The sequence below is a fragment of the Canis lupus genome, chromosome 5 (assembly GCF_003254725.2).
Source record: "Canis lupus dingo isolate Sandy chromosome 5, ASM325472v2, whole genome shotgun sequence".
Taxonomy (NCBI): domain Eukaryota; kingdom Metazoa; phylum Chordata; class Mammalia; order Carnivora; family Canidae; genus Canis; species Canis lupus.
In genome coordinates, this window is record NC_064247.1 from 28,924,993 (window position 1) to 28,942,018 (window position 17,026).

At 41.6% G+C, this 17,026-nt stretch overlaps 1 protein-coding gene across 3 annotated transcripts in view; it reads left to right on the top strand.

Annotated features, from left to right (window-relative positions):
• The first annotated feature begins 524 nt into the window (after positions 1-524).
• Positions 525-17,026, top strand: part of MMP12 (matrix metallopeptidase 12) — a 39,864-nt gene continuing 23,362 nt past the window's right edge. The window contains exons 1-2 of one of the 3 annotated variants that reach the window (XM_035716235.2): positions 527-1,114; positions 1,314-1,405. Coding sequence is in view for 1 of the 3 variants with exons in the window: in XM_025465719.3 (XP_025321504.3) it covers positions 842-1,114 (273 nt within the window). In the remaining 2 variants the exon portion in view is untranslated. Of the gene's footprint in view, positions 1,115-1,313; positions 1,406-17,026 lie in introns of all 3 variants that reach the window. The other 2 variants (XM_025465719.3, XM_035716236.2) reach the window with 2 other exon arrangements.

A 17,026-nucleotide genomic window follows, 5' to 3' on the forward strand; every position in this document is an offset into this window, starting at 1 on the left:
AGGGATAATAATAATCCAGCACACGTGAAGTGAGCTTCCCATGAGCTAAATAAATGGCAACTTTCCATCGTCTGAGTGTCATTACCCAAAATATTCTTTTTTTTTTTTTAATTTTTATTTATTTATGATAGTCACACAGAGAGAGAGAGAGAGAGGCAGAGACACAGGCACAGGAAGAAGCAGGCTCCACGCACCGGAAGCCCGACTGTGGGATTCGATCCTAAGTCTCCAGGATCGCGCTCCAGGCCAAAGGCAGGCGCTAAACCGCTGTGCCACCCAGGGATCCCAACCCAAAATATTCTCATTGGTTCTTTTCACCCAATAATCTTGACTGATTCATGATAGCTTGTGTTAGTTCTAATCAACATTTGAGACACTTAAAATGCTAAGGAGAGTGGTTTTTTTGAAATTTTACGCTTCTCCCCCCAATCCAATTACATTACTCATTTCTGTTGTTCATGGTTAATAGAGCCTAGAAGTGCCTAACATGAACTAGACTTTATAAATGTTGACTTATTTAATCACATGTTACAGCCATTTTCATGCTCTCAAACTCTCTCCTTGGCTAACTGATTGCTCAAGAACTACCTGAGAGTGGAATTTGGGTGGAAGGAATCTCATCTCAGCTGTTCGTACCTTAGTCTATCTGCTTTCCTCTACAGCCTGAGGCTTGTAGTCCTGCAGTTCATTTTCCTCTTGCCTCTCCAGTCCTTTTTTTTTTTTTTTTTTTTTTTTTTTTTTTTTTAATTTTTTTTTTTTTTTTTAATTTTTATTTATTTATGATAGTCACAGAGAGAGAGAGAGAGAGGCAGAGACACAGGCAGAGGGAGAAGCAGGCTCCATGCACCGGGAGCCTGACGTGGGATTCGATCCGGGGTCTCCAGGATCGCGCCCTGGGCCAAAGGCAGGCGCTAAACCACTGCGCCACCCAGGGATCCCTCCAGTTCTTGTATTTCTTGGAGGTAGCTTCTGGTTTCAGCCTCGGCTCTGCAGTCTTGACCTACTCATCTTGGGACCCCTTACCCAGTCACGGGACCTTTCCCTCCCTCCACCACCCATGACCCACTGTCATAAAAGGCAAACTTCAATTGATGTTCTGCAAACATCATCTGTGGTGAGTGTGCTGCTCCATACCCTGGGTTTGTGGTATTTGCTTCAAGCTGTTTGTTTGTTTTTTATTCTAAAAAATAATTTATTATGTACTTATATATAACATGTATTATGGTGTATATCTCTAATGTATATTGTAATAATTTGTTACATTTGTTATATGATTTTATTTTTATAATAGATATTAATTGTGTTTATTATAGAAAGAAAATGTTACAGATATCACTGATATTCTCCATGTCCCATGGATCCAAAAGTTTTCTGTTTGAACTAGAAGTTGACTCATTGCTCCAGGGTAATACATACTTGATTGAAAATTACTCAAAAGTTTTTTTCTAATTTTGATTTTTTAAATTAATTAATTGTGCTATCTTTGTTTAAAATTTTTATTTAAATTCAATTTAGGTAACATATAGTGTATCGTTAGTTTCAGGGGTAGGGTTCAGTGATTCATCAGTTGCATATAACACCCAATGGTCATTACATTATGTGCCTTCCCTCATGCCCATCCCCCAGTAACCCTCTCCCCCACCTCCCTCCTTTCCAGTGACCCTCGGTTTGTTTCCCAGAGTTGAGTCTCTTATGGTTTGTCTCCCTTTCTGTTTTTATTCTATTTTTCCTTCCCTTCCTCTATATTCATCTGTGTGTTTCTTAAATTCCACATATTACTGAAATCATATGATAATTGCCTTTCCCTGGCTAACTTATTTCCCTTAGCATAATATCCTCTAGTTCCATCCACATCATTGCAAATGGCAAGATTTCATCCTTTCTAATGGCTGAGTAATATTCCATTGTATATATAGACCACATCTTCTTTATCCATTCATCTGTCGATGGACATCTGGGCTCTTTCCGTAGTTTGGCTATTGTGGACATTGCTGCTGTGAACATTGGGGTGCAGGTGCCTTTTCGAATCACTATGTTTGTACCTTTTGGGTAAATACCTAGTAATACAATTGCTGGGTCATAGTATAGTTCTATTTTTAACTTTTTGAGGAAACTCCACACTGTTTTCCAGAGTGGTTGTGCCACTTTGCATCCCCACCAACAGTGTAAGAGAGCTCCCTTTTTCCACATCCTTGCCAACACCTGTTATTTCCTGACTTGTTAATTTTAGCCATTTTAAGAGGTGTAAAGTGATTTCTCATTGTGGTTTTGATTTGTGTTTACCTGATTACAAGTGATGTGGAGCATGTTTTCATGTTTCTATTGACCATGTGTCTGTCTCTTTGGAGAAATGTCTGTTCATGTCTTCTGCCCATTTCTTGACTGAGTTTTTTATTTTTTGGATGTTGAGCTTGATAAGTTCTTTATAAATTTTGGATACTAACCCTTTATACATATGTCATTTGCAAATATCTTTTCCCATTCCATAGGTTGCCTTGTAGTTTTGTTCATTGTTTCCTTCACTCTGCAGAAACTTTTTATCTTGATGAAGTCCCAATAGTTCATTTTTGCTTTTATTTCCTTTGCCTCAGGAGAGACAGATCTGGAAAAACATCACTAAAGATAATATCAGAGAATTTGCTGCTGGTACTCTCTTCTAGGATTTTTATGGTTTAAGGTCTCACATCTAGGTGTTTAATCCATTCTGAGTTATTTTTGTGTATGGTGTAAGTGGTCCAGTTTCATTTTTTTGCATGTTGCTGTCCAGTTTTCCCAACACCATTGATTGAAGAAACTGTCTTTTTCTCATTGTGTATTCTTTCCTGCTTCATCAAAAATAATTGACCATATAAATATGGGTTTATTTCTGTGTTTCTGTTCTATTCTATTGATCTATGTGTTTATTTTGATGCCAATACCATATTGTTTTGATTACTACAACTTTGTAATATAACTTGAAATCTGGAATTGTGATGCCTTCAGTTTTGTTTTTCTTTTTCAAGATTGCTGTGGTTATCCAAGGCCTTTTGTGGCTCCAAACAAATTTTACAATAGTTTTTTCCAGCTCTGTTTAAAAATTCCATTGGTGTTATGATAAGGATTGCATTAAATCTGTAGATTGCTTTGGGAAATATATTGGGTCATTTTAATTTTAGCCATTCTGGTAGCTTGGAGTGCTGGTATTTCACTGTGATTTTATTTTATTTTTTTAAAGATTTTATTTATTCATGAGAGACACACAGAGAGAGAGAGGCAGAGACACAGGCAGAGGGAGAAGCAGGGTCCATACAGAGAGTCTGATGTGGGATTCGATCCCAGGACTCCAGGATCACACCCTGGGCCAAAGGCAGGCACTAAACCGCTGAGCCATCCAGGGATCCTTCGCTGTGATTTTAATGTACCTTTCCCAATTAGTGTGTTTTCATGTGCTTATTGACTATTGGAATAGTCTCTATTTTGTGAAGTGTCCTAGTTTTTAGCCTATTTTTTAAAAAATTGAAATGTTTATCATTTTCTTATTGATCAGTAGTTTTAAAATATACTTTGTATATGAATTCTTTGATATATAAATATATGTATATATTCTATATAAACATACATAGATTTATGAACAACACAGGAAATCTAAAAGCTAAGAGAAAAGATGGACAGATACCATCACACACACAAAATTTTTGAGGCTTAGAATGATGAAAGACACCAAGACAGCATATTATATATAACAGACACGATATATACACATACATGATATATATCATATATATTATATATGTATAATTTACTATATATAAATATACTGTGTGTGCAATTGAACCAGCCAAATCCATTATAAGAACACTATAAGAATGTTCATACCAACTTTATTCCCAATTTCCCCAAAATGGAAATAATGAAATATCCAGAATGGATAAAAAATAGTGACATTTTCATAATATGGGATACCACACAACATAAAGAATAAATTTCACTTGGATGCAACAACAGGAGTGAAGGAAGCCAGACACAAGACAGTACACATTATGATTCTATTTATATAAGGTTCAGGAACTGGCAAAACAAATATTTATTGATAGTCATTAGATAGTAGTTACATTTGAAGTGTTCTTACCATTGGAGGGAAGGAGAACAAGGAAGCCTGGGGTGGGGAGCTGGACATATTCTCTCCTGATGTGGGTGGCAGTTACACAGGTAGATACATGTGTAAATGTTAACTGTGCTGTATGCTTATGATTTGCATACTTTACCACATGTTACCCATCTCTTCCATCTCACCCCACAAGGGTAAAGATTTTTGTCTATTTTGTTTACTGTTATATACCTTCAGTGTCTGGAATGTAGCTGTCACATAGCGGGTGCTCAGTATTGAATGAAAAGTGTTTGAATGAATGTATCCTGGCACAGTTTTCACATTGAAAGAGCACCCCCTGGTAGCTGTAGCTGTAAACCAGATTTTGGTGTTTGATCTCCTTTCCTTAACACGTTGCTTGTTAATTGAATCATGCTTAGAAAGGATTAGTCTGTAGAAGGAGCCCACTTGAAGATGTATGTGCAGAGGAAAACCACAGTGGCATTGTCTGGACAGGCATCTGCACAACTGTGTCGCGGTTCCCAGAGCTCCAGGAACAGCGCCACTTGTTTTCAGCAAACACGTCTAGACAGCTGTGAACAGCTGAATCATATGCAGTTACAAGAACCTGGAGAAACTTTGGCCTGTATTCAAAAAGAGGATTTTGACAAGAGTTTAGGAATTAATCTATAACAAGATGAAAGTTAAGAAGAGAGAGTTTACAAGAAAACTTGATGTAGGACAAAGGTAGCATTTTAATTCTATTGGGGGCATGATGGTGCATTTGAAAAGTAGTTCTGGGACAGCTGGCTATGAGAAGAAAAACACTAGCTTCCTATTCACACAGTGTAGAATTAAATTAGGGATCAATTAAAGACTTATGTGTAAGAAAAAAGATAAGATATAAGAAGACAGTTTATGAGAATATCTTGATTACTTTAAGAGTATGGGAGATACACTTAAGCAACATAGGAGATCTGAAAGCCTAAAGAAAAAGATGGGCAGATATTATCACTTAGGAAACTTTTCCTCAAATGTCTGGAATGTTAAAAGACACTGTAAACTGAGTCAAAATGACAGCCTGGAGAAAATATTTCCTATGAATATAATAGATAGAGTCATTTCCTTTATAAATATGAAAGAGCTGTTACAGATATGGAAGATGAAAGAAAGTAACCAACACCGGACACTTCAACCTCGCTGGAAGGGACCCTACACCGCGATCCTGACCACTCCCTCCACTCTCCAGGTCGACGGGATTACTCCTGGGCCCACTACACCCACGTCTGGGTCAGCCGTTCTCACGGACTTTGTTCCAGAATGGAAAAGCCAACCAGACAAGGACAATCCCCTAAAGCTAAGACTGCGCCGTTCTCACTTATTTCCCACCTCCAAGACTCCCTAGTCCGAGGTTGTCCTTCAAAATAGAAGGGGATTAGACTTAGTCTTCTTACAACAAAGGGTGGGGGGGTTATGTGCTGCCTTAAACGTAGGATGTTGCTTCTTCGCTGGAATGTAAATGGGAGCGAGAATAGCAACAAGGTTGGTGAGAATCCTGGTTTAATTATCCCCCCTGGCTCACTCTGAGAGCAACCTGGACCCATGATTGGGTCCTTCCTTAGGTTCCTCTGAGAGGGGGAAATGTGGAGGCGTAGAAAATTAAGGCTATTCCACTTTGAGTTCAGCATTATCACAAGTGCAGCCATCCCAGGCCCCTGTGAAGAAGAGCTGAACTTTACCTTACTTCAGTTACAGGAAGAAAACAGCTTGCAGCTTAACGTCCTAGAAAGCCCCTATTAGAATGAGAACAGAGCCCAAGCCAAGGGCAGGAAGCCCCTATTAGAATAAGAACAGAGCTCAATGCCCTTGAAAGCCCCATATCAAAATGTAAACAGAACTTGAGAAATTCCTCCAGCCCTTCTGAAGATCCCCTAGACCAGCCTATAAAAACTAAGCTGAAACCCACCTCGGGGTCCAAGTCCCTGCTCCGCTGTGTCAGGTATACTTGGACCCAAGCTCGAGCTTATAAATAAACCCTCATGTGTTTGCAAAAAAATAAATAAATAAAAAATAAATAAAAATAAAAATTGAAATATTAAAGCTAAAATCTTATAATTTTAGGAAGGAAATTCACAGAAAAGTGTATATGTAAAGATACTGAGTCTCTCTAGTAGCCAGCAAAATGCAAATCAAAAGTAATAACATGCCATTATTTTTTTATAAGATGGACAAAAATGAATTCATGTTGTCGTTTCTTTGGTTCTTTAGGGTTGTTTTTGGACATTCGGTCTTTAAATGCTTTTCAAAGGGACGCCTAGATGGCTCAGCGGTTAAGCTCTGCTTTCGGCTCAGGGTATGATCCTGGAGTTCAGGGATCAAGTCCCACATCCGTCTCCCTAAGGGAGCCTGCTTCTCCCTCTGCCTATGTCTCTGCCTCTCTCTCTCTCTCTCATGAATAAATAAAAATTCTTAAATAAATGCTTTTCAAAGGGTAAAGGGAAACTTAATATTTATTCCCTTGGAAATTGGGACAATTCTGGTTGAGAAGGTCAAATATACAGCATAGGTTGGAAGCATGATCAAGGAGAGGGCAGCTGCTTCTATACAGGAATGCAGGGCTGGAGCCTCACCAGCTCCTGGGGAGGGGCCAGCCTCCAAAACGGGCCCAGAACCCATGTACATTCTCACCTCTCAACATTTTCTGGGAACAAGGCCTTAAAGGGATACTTTTCTCTACCCTTTGTCCTTCGGGCAAGGAGAGGACAACATGTCCTTTCAATGTCCTGTAGAGCACCATGTGACTGGCCCACCAAGGAGTATCTAATCATGTAGGGGAATGTGTTTTAATTTGACTCCTTTTTTTTTTTTTTTTTATTTGACTCCTTTTTCACTATTGATTGAAACTCTAGACTTAGTGAAGCCCCATGTTAATTTGTAATTTTTGCCTATTAGCAATATCAGTGATTTCTGTCCCCAATGGTTGTGGTTTTATCATCTTGTAGGACATTAACTAGTTTCGTAGCCTCAAATTACTCAAATGCTTGTGCACACTCAGTTTCTCAAATATTATTTGGACTAGTTTCACCATCCTGCTCATTCTCTCATCAATTAGTTGAATAGATCCTTATACAAGTCATGTTTTTTATTTTTCGGAAACTACACTTTGATACTCTTTCTAAACGTTACCGGTTTTCAAAGCCCAGCTCAATGCTCTTTTTTTTTCTAGGGATCTCTAGATGCCCCAGGCGATCTTCCTCTGCTCAGAGTGACCATAGTGGCAACATTTTCCAACCAAAGCTATAGGGTTTCTTGAAAGTGCTGGGGAGCCAAGAAATGGAGAAAGCTGATGAGTGGGAGGGTCGTGTTGCTGTTGGTTGAGCACACTGGGCCTGCTGCCCTGTTTTAGGGATTGTTTCTCTTGCACACAAGGAAGTGTGTTAGACTCTTCAGGCTGTATGGTGTTTCTCCTGATTCCTTGGCTCTGCTTGGCTGCAAGAAATCAGCCGTTGACAAGATATAGCAGAACGAATATGAGTATGCTCCAATAAATTTTTCTTTATAAACACTGAAACTCCAATTTCATATAATTTTCAGATGTCTTGATGTATTATTTTTCTTTCTATTTTTTGACTATTTTAAAATGAGAAAACATTCCTAGCCTTAGGCTGTACCAGGGCAGCAGGTGTACCTGATGCGACCCACAGCCTGCTGGCCCCTGGCCAGCTATGGCCTTTCAGGATCCCACAGTTCTTCCATAAATCATATGCAGTCTATGTTGTTATTATGTTTATTTTTGGTCGGGGCCTTATGTTCATGACCAGGTTGGAATTTTGTGAGAACAGATATCACATACTTCTTTGGAAACCTCCTAAGGAACACGTTCATTGTTTGGAACAAAGCAAGCATGAAAATGTTGAGTAGGAGAAAGCCGTCTTTCCGGGATCAGCCTGGCCTGGGGAAAGTGTGGGTAGTAGCAGACTGTCCTGTGAGCGGCTGGGAGTTTGGGAAGAAGCAAAGGGTATAATCCCTATGGGGAAGTCCTTGGAGGACACCCAGGAAATGAGTTGGGTGCCATGTAGCACTTTGATTAAGATGGAGAGTAACCAGGAGGCAGATGCCTCTTTCCTATACAGGTTGTGAAATCACAATGGAGCCACCAGAAAAAAAGCCAACTCCTGCCTCCTTGGGTTCCTGCAATGCCTTCCTGTATCTCTAAGCGTCCGGCACTGACGCGGAAGGCATGTGTCTTTCTCGAGGCTGCTCCCTCAACAAGGGTGCCCCTTCCCGCTGCTGTCTGACGGTCTCCAGCTGATTGCTCATTGCCAAGAAACCTGCCCTTGGTAAACTGGACTACAACTTTCCATCCTCTCTCATTCCCAATGCTTACACATGCCCACGTGCTCATGCACACGCACAGGTGTGCACAGGCTCCTCCGCGGCAGGCTGGCACTCATCTTTGTATTTCTTGTGCCTCAAAAGTAGCTGGGACATCATAGGGACTCGGCAGCCTTTTCTTTTCTTTTTAAATGGGCTTTTATTTATTTTTTTAGTAAAGTATTATTTATTCTTAAATGACTTATTGCTAATTCCTAACATCACTATAGTCTTTATTGTTTATTGAGATATGGTTTACATATTATAAAATTCACCCTTTTAAAGTGTACTATCTGGTAGCTTTTAGTATATTTACAGAGTTGTGCAAGCCCCAGAATCTAATTTCAGAACATTTTCATCACCCAGAAGAAATTCAGTACCAATTAGCAGTCACTCCCCATTTCCTCTTAAACCCTCATTTACTTTGTATTTCTGCAGATTTGCCTATTCTGAACATTTTGTATAAATAGAACCATTTAATAGTTTGTCTTCTATGATTGTATTCTGTTACTTGGCATAATTTTTTCAATGCTCATCCAAGTTGTAGCATGTGTCATTACTTCATTTGGTTTTATTATTAAATGGGCTTTTAAATAGGACCTCCTTGAATGCAGCCATTTGAAGTTCTCTGAAACCTGATTCTTATCTGGTTTCATCTTTGTGGCTGTGGAGCATGAAGGGAAAAGAGGGAGAAGAAACTAGACTCAGATCTTCACATGAATCCTCCATCCTCCCCTGTAAACTCCGGAGTGGTGGTCCCCAGAGCACCATTGCTGGACCCTACCCTAGGGTTTCTCATCGAGGCGGTCTGAGGAAGAAGCCAGAATCTTGCACATCTAGCAAATTCCCAAGTCAAGCTGCTGCCGCTGGTCTGAACCACACTTCAAGAAGCAGCATTCCAGATTTGCCCCACAACTCCCCTATACCACTAGGAAGTTCTGGAAGCTCATCTTTTGACTTGGGAGCTTCTGGCCTTATGGTTAGCCTTCATTTTCCAATCCCAGACCTCTGATTTCCACCCCAGTCCACATCACTGTTGTCCTCTGACTCAGGCAAAAGAGGATTAAAGCAGCAAAAAGGGATCTGAGATTGTTTCAAATTGAAGTACAAAAAACTGACAAAAGCTTAGGTGTACACGAAGGAATTAGCCTTTGAAGAGAAAGTATAATTTTTGAGCTAATACAGTGATCGTCCAAGAAGAATATGGGGCCTCACCAGGGTGGAAAATCAGCTTTTCGCCCAGGAAATCACAAGATGCTGGCCACACCCACATCACCCAGATGGAGATCATCCATCTACAGTGTTTGATACCCTGTGTGGGTCACTGGTTGGGGGCGGGGGGTGGGCTGCAAAAGGAGGGAGGACCAGATCCTGGAGATAGATGTCTTTGTCATACTTTGACCAAGAAACCTGCCCTTGGTAAACTGGACTACAACTTTGCCTTTCTCTCATGCATTCTCTGTGTAGCTGCCAGAAAGACATTCTAAATGAAATTCAACCCTGTCTTGCCCAGCTTAAATTCTTCAGGTCCTCCTAGAGCCCTCAGGATTGAACTAGAACTATAGCATAATCCAGGCCCCTGCTTTCCTCCGCAGCCCCACGCACATGCACACATGCACATAGACACACACATGCATACACATGCACACCTGTACACACATTCATGCACACCTGCATGCATGATGCACATGCACAGTGCACACATGCACACAGACGCACACACTTGAATGCACAAACAGGCACATGCATACATAACACACATGTGAACACATTCATGCATATGCACATGTGTGCACACACATGCACACATGTGCACACACACACACACCTCTGCTCCATTCTTTTGGGCTTTGCAGTTCTCTTCCCTATTCACCTTCCACACCCCCTGTTTTCTTTATATTCTCACCCCATTTAAGACTCCCTTAAGCTCTGGGAAGCCTTTCCTGACTCAGAGAGAAGGGTGTGTGTCTCTCCTGTGTGCTTCCCCTTCTCAGGCTCCAAGACTACAGAGTCACATCTTGATCCCTGTTAGGGCCCCCAGGGGTAGCTGCCCCAGGACACATCTTTCTCAGTTGATTGGGATGTTCTACTGTCTCCCCAGTTACACTGCGCGCTCCCTGATAGCAAGAACTGTGTCCCTAGAACCTAAAACCATACCTTGCACACAGTCAGTAAATACTTGTGGAATTATTGGTTGAAAGAATATTATCTTTTTAAAAAAACAATATACATTGGAATTTCTTTTTTTTTTTTTTTTAATTTTTATTTATTTATGATAGTCACAGAGAGAGAGAGAGGCAGAGACACAGGCAGAGGGAGAAGCAGGCTCCATGCACCGGGAGCCCGACGTGGGATTCGATCCCGGGTCTCCAGGATCGCGCCCTGGGCCAAAGGCAGGCGCCAAACCGCTGCGCCACCCAGGGATCCCTACATTGGAATTTCTAATTAAAATTTTTATTCTAGAAAATTTGGAAAATGTGGCAGTGTATATAGAAGGAAGTTAAAATCATTTGCAATCCTCTTATTCTGAGGTAGCCCCTTTTAGTTTATGTATTAATTTTTGAGAAAGGGGATGGTAAAAAGGAGAATGTAGGAGCTTTCCAGCAACAATGTGTCTTGCATAGAGGAATGGAATTAGAAGACCAATTAGATGAACAAACTCTAGGTACAAAGTGACAGGCATATGGACCAAATGGGATGGGAGAAAGAAGCCCCAAGATGCACATGATGACTAGGAAGTGCAGCAGCAGGACCTGGAAATTGATTCCAGGTGGCGGCAAGTGGGGAGCAGAGCAGAGGGTGACTATCTGCTGACCTAAAGGTTAATGAACTGTTAAATAAATGGAAGATGTTCAGATTGGATGAATAGTGTCCTGCTCTCATCTATTCCTTCATCAAATATTTACCAAGCACCCGTTCTGCGCCAGGCACTCGTCTGCTTGCGGGGGTGAGGGGTGCGGTGACCCACCACAGCCTCAGAACTAGAGCCCGAGCAGCCACGGCAGAGGAGCCCCCTCACCCACCCTGGTTTGAGCTGTGTCCTAACCTCCGGGCTGGCAAATTGGCAACTGTTCTGAGCAATTTCCTGAGAAGTCAGGGAGAGAACAGATGTTCTGATCACAGGACGGGTGGTGTGGACTTCCTGCAGGTAGAATCAGTAGTCGATCGATATGGAACATAGTAGCATAGCTCATTAGCGCCCATAGAACACTTTCTTTTCCTCCAACTCATGTAGTTGCTTCCTTTTTTTCCTCGTAAAACCCCTTGCTTTCACCTTGCAGTGGGACACTACTGGGTTTCTACGTGAACCCATGCTCCCCAAAGTGCAGCTCTTTATTTTCAGGGGAACAGGTCAATCAGTGAACACAGCCCTGGCCCTCCTGAAGCTTCGGCTTTGGTGGTGGCATGTGGGACAGTGGAGAGAACAGGCAGATTTCAGCTGGGATAGCAATTGGGAGAGTTAAGGGGTCCTCTACAGGATTTTCTAAGAGCAGAGGTCTTCCCATAATTCTCTGAACACATGCATGTATGTTTAGAGCTGCCACACAAGTTGTAGGCCAGCGTCTTTTTGGCCAGGGAAGAAAGAAGACAGTTGCTCCAGACAGAGGTATAAAAAACCCTACTTATGCAATGGCTAGTTTTTGGTTGGTGCCAGATGTGAGCAGGCCAAATTCCTTCATGATGAAAATTGGGAATTAATCTCCCCTGAAGAGACATCCTCTAATAAAAATTTCCATTAATAGTCAATAGCTAGAAAAACCACAGAAAACTTAAGAAACTCTTGAAGAAGAAAAAAAAAAAAACAATAAATAAAATGGCCCAGTTATGGTTACACAAGTGTTCACTTTGTGAAAACACTTTGAGATCAATAATTTGAGATTTATAATTTGGATAGTTTTCTGTGCATATATTATATAGCAATACAAATTTTTTATTTAAAAGCAGAAGGGCAGGATCCCTGGGTGGCGCAGCGGTTTGGCGCCTGCCTTTGGCCCAGGGTGCAATCCTGGAGACCTGGGATTGAATCCCACATCGGGCTCCCGGTGCATGGAACCTGCTTCTCCCTCTGCCTGTGTCTCTGCCTCTCTCTCTCTCTCTCTCTCTCTCTGTGTGTGACTATCATAAATAAATAAATAAAAAATAAATAAATAAAAGCAGAAGGGCTCCAAATACAGCGTCTTCTAAAAAGACAAGAACAAAACAAACCAGGAAAATCCTTCTGTTTCTCTAACAAGGAGAATGATTGTTGCCTTTGATAGGACATTGAGTTGTCTGTGAGGAGTGCTTTCCTGGCTTCTGACGCTGGAATCAGTGAATGTGGATATACCACATTTTGGTTCCACCTCCTTCACTAGCTGGTTGGCCACTGGCAGATTATTCAAACTCTCTGAGCTTCATGGAACTCATCTGCAAAGTGGGCATACCATCAAAGTCTCAGAGCCATTATGTGCTTGAACAAGGTGATGTGTTAATGGCATCTGGTCCAGTGCTTGACATACAGAGTGCCCACACCAATGTTTGGTCCTTACTTTCTCCCTTTTTAACACCTTCACAGACTTTCCCAGGTCTGAGCTCCCAGTGAAGTCAAAGGGAGATGCTACTAGGACAAATAATGCTAAAGGCTGGAAAGCAGGAGAGGCACCAGGAGGAACAGGGCCAACCAGGCACTGGCATCATGAGTAACAAGGAAAATGTGAAGGGATCCCTGTCATAACTGAAATCCAGCCAGACACGGCAGCTGGAGTGCCAACGACAACAAGGAAAGCTGAAATTACAGTATTTGCTCACTGTGCAGATTATCCCCACAGAAAAATAGGAGGCGTAGGTAAAAAAACAGCAATAGGATGTATCAAAACAGTGGATTTTCCCATGGTATGAGTATAGCAGGGAATTTGGGGTCCCTTTTTGGTACCAGTTTTACAGGAATACTTGGTTGACTCATTAAAATTAAATCAATGACTATTTTCAAGTTTGTCATCTTCTGACATGGGGTTTTGGGGAATTGGGATATTCTGCTGTCAGCAGCCTGTGACATTAACTTGCTTTTCTTAAAATGGTTTTCCCTGAATTTTCCATTCTCCTACACTTGGTGCCTGAGGTAACCTGATCGAGGTTCACCTAGCCATAGAATTTGCATAATCATTAGCTCTAAAACTTTCCTTGGTTATTCCCTTCCTTCCTTGGGGTCCCATCCTGGGCCTTCATCCTCTCTGCTCTGTGGTGGCTTCTTGACATCACATATAGCCCTGGCCTGAGGCTGCAGATTGATGAGTGACACTTGCTCATCATGCATAATGGGTTCAGTGTTCCCCCACTGATACCTCATCTCTTTGGGATGAGGAGGTTGTGGTTTCCATAAATATTCTGCCACCTTAGACCCATGCAGCTTCTATTTTCCTTTATGTATTTCTTATGTAGGGGCCAAGGCCCCAAAATGTGCCACTGGGGCATATCAATTATTTAAAATAAAAGTTACTCAAGAGACAGCCCTGGGCAGGAAGGCCACTGAGACTGTCCTCTGTCCCCCTGAAAGCAAGAGATAAACATCCAGGTGAAAGGTGCCCTCCCTGTGCCAGGAGGTAAAGACACGTCCCTGTCACCACACGTGGGAAATTCAGAGCCAAGAAGGCCGTGTCAACCACCCTCGTACTCTTTGCTGATGTGCTATGCCAGGCCCAAAGTCTGTTCACAACTCCTTAGTAACTGAAGCTGCCAAAGCTATGTTCTCTTTGTCCTGTCAATGCCCCACAGATTTACCGGCTCTCTGCCTCCAAAGTATAACAATTGCCTGCCTTGGTCATTTCTTCAGGTCTCAATATCTTAACACGACCTCTGTGGGCACGTAGTAAACCATGGGGGTTTTTCTCCTGTTAATTTGTCTCATGTAAATGTATTTCTTAGTCCAGCTGGAAGAGCTCGAAAGTCAGAGGAAGAATTTTTCCTTCCCATCACTTCAATGTAAAGTAATGATTGATCCCATCAATCTGTGACTTAAACAGAGAGATTTGTTTTAAATATTTTATTTATTTATATGAGAGACGGAGAGATAGAGATAGTGACAGGGAGCACAGGCAGAGTGGAGAGGGAGAAGCAGAGTCCCTGCTGAGCAGGGAGCCTGACATAGGACTCGATCCCAGGACCTTGGGATCATGACCTGAGCCAAAGGCAGATGCTTAACCAACAGAGCCACCCAGGCACCCCAGAAGTTTGTTATTTAAAATTACATATTTCTAAAATACAAAAGATACTCCAAAGGTGATACCATATGTATCATTGAGTGGTAAGGTTTCAGCCTTGGCCTAGAACACCTAACCCTGTCTATCCCCAGTGCCTTACAGTCTTCGGCTGTGGCCTCAATCTCTTTAAGAACACATGAGGAAGGGGAAACAGACACAGGAGAGATGACACATGGAGTCCAATTCCCTAACCACAGCATCTCCAGCCTATTTGTTAATATTGTCACTACAGAAACAGGGGCTGGCACTCAGGAAGGCTCTCCTGGTCTCTCACCCATCAGTCTGAGCATATGATACAACTGTTCCTCCTGTCTTGTGTAGGTGGGGACAGGGGAGTGGAGGCAGCTCTTGGCTGGAGTTTGGGCCTGATTTTTGCCATTAGAACTCTGGTCAACAGGCAAGAATAAATGGTGTAGGGAATTCAGTTTGCATGCATCTGTCGGGGAGGAAAAATTTACTTTGCCCTTTCAGGTTCTTCTAATTAGAATAATAATCAGATTGACGTGAGACAGATTAATAGGAGAAAATAAAATTTAATTTCATAAGTGTGGGGAATCCCCATAGACATGAGATTCTAGAGGGAGTCAGGGGCAATGAAATGTAAATGTCATCCTGGAAAGGCAGAACAAGTAGGGGGCAGGGTCTTCAAAGGGGAGGAATGAAATTCACAAGAAGGCGACAAACAGTACATGTTTAGTAACAGATGTTTGCTGGGCACTCAGAAACAATGGGACAAAGAGAGGACTTTGAACAAACAGGCATTGCTGGGTTCCTCCCTGTCCATTGTAACCTGTTCATATCATAATGCAGTTCTCTCTCTTCCTGGAGCAGGCCCTCTAAATTCTTTTAGGCAGTTAGGGGAAGGTCAAAGTTTCTTTCCAAGTCTTTTGGGCCCTGATTATTTTCAACTGAAAAAAATCTCCATGCCAAAGTGGCCAACCTCAGGGTGGCCTGTCATCATCCCCTACATGTCATTCAAAAATTTGGTTCTAAGGAATCATTACTAAACACATTCACTCTATAAGAATGAGAACTGAGACAACATGAGCAATGGCAAGTGGCAAATTTATGAGACTAAATGGACTTACATGTAAGTGATAAGGTTGCATGGAAGGCAGCAATCACCTGCTAGAAGTCTCCAAGCTCCAACAAGTCAGGATGTGCAGGGACATTTATCTAGTGGCCTGTAAAGTACTTTGCACTTCTACAGAGAAGGGTGTGGGTGCTCCCTTCTCCACTGCCTGCCCGCCCATTCTGTGCTGAGTCTATCATCTGTTACCGGTCACCATCACAAGGGAAGACGTCTGGAGATTTAGGGGATGATTATGACCATGACAGGAGCATCTTTGCTGTGCATGGTTTTTCTCAATTTCAAGAATTCTCGAAATTGGGTCTAAGACCACTAAAACTATAAGCAATTTTTAAAAAATATAAACACATTTTTCGAGAGAGATTTATCACCTTTATGACATCTTCAAAGACATTCATAATCTCCAAAAAGTTCTGAGCCACCATTCCACAAGTCACTAAATGGTGGTACAGAGTAGAACATAAAATCTCTTTAATGAATCTGCAACGATGAGGGGAAAAAAGTACTATGGTAGTGTGGACTTAAGATTCCCTTCCATTGTCACAGAGGTGAAATCTGGAAACAGAGCACATAGCCATCCTTACTAGGAAAGCCTTGAAAATTTTGCTCTAGCTAAACTCTGGAATAATGAGATTTTTAAATGAGAAAAGGTTGAATCCATATTGGATGACTTGGGGGTTTTTCTATGTGGCTATCATTAGTGAGAAAAGAAGGAATCAGAGAAATATATGTAATATAATTCCATTTCATAGACAAAATCATGACAAACTTCTTTCCCCCTTACATGAGTGTGAGTATGTGTGTGTACTGTTTAAAAGAAAACCAGAGGCCCACGGTAGCCCGTACATTAAGGCGTCACTTAGTAAACCAAGACTTAATATCTAACTTAATTACAGTTTCACCTCCCCCAGGAATGTAATCTCTAACCAGCCAACCTGGAATGTTCTGGTCAATACTAGTAGGTAATCTGCTCTGAGACCCTTCCTGTCCCTTCAGAAGGGCAGCCTTGCCTAAAACAATGCATTCTTTGCTAATAATTTCCTTTTTCCAACTCCTTCTCCGCCGTAAAAAAAACTTTCCTGTTCTTCAATTTGACAGAGCTCCCCTCTACATGCTAGATGGGATGCTGCCTGATTCACGAATCGTTTAATAAAACCAATTAGATCTTCAAATTTAGTCGATTGAATTTTGTTTTTTAACAATACAATATGAGCAAGAAAGAAAAATGTAGAAGGCTATCTAGATTTTTGTAAAAAATTT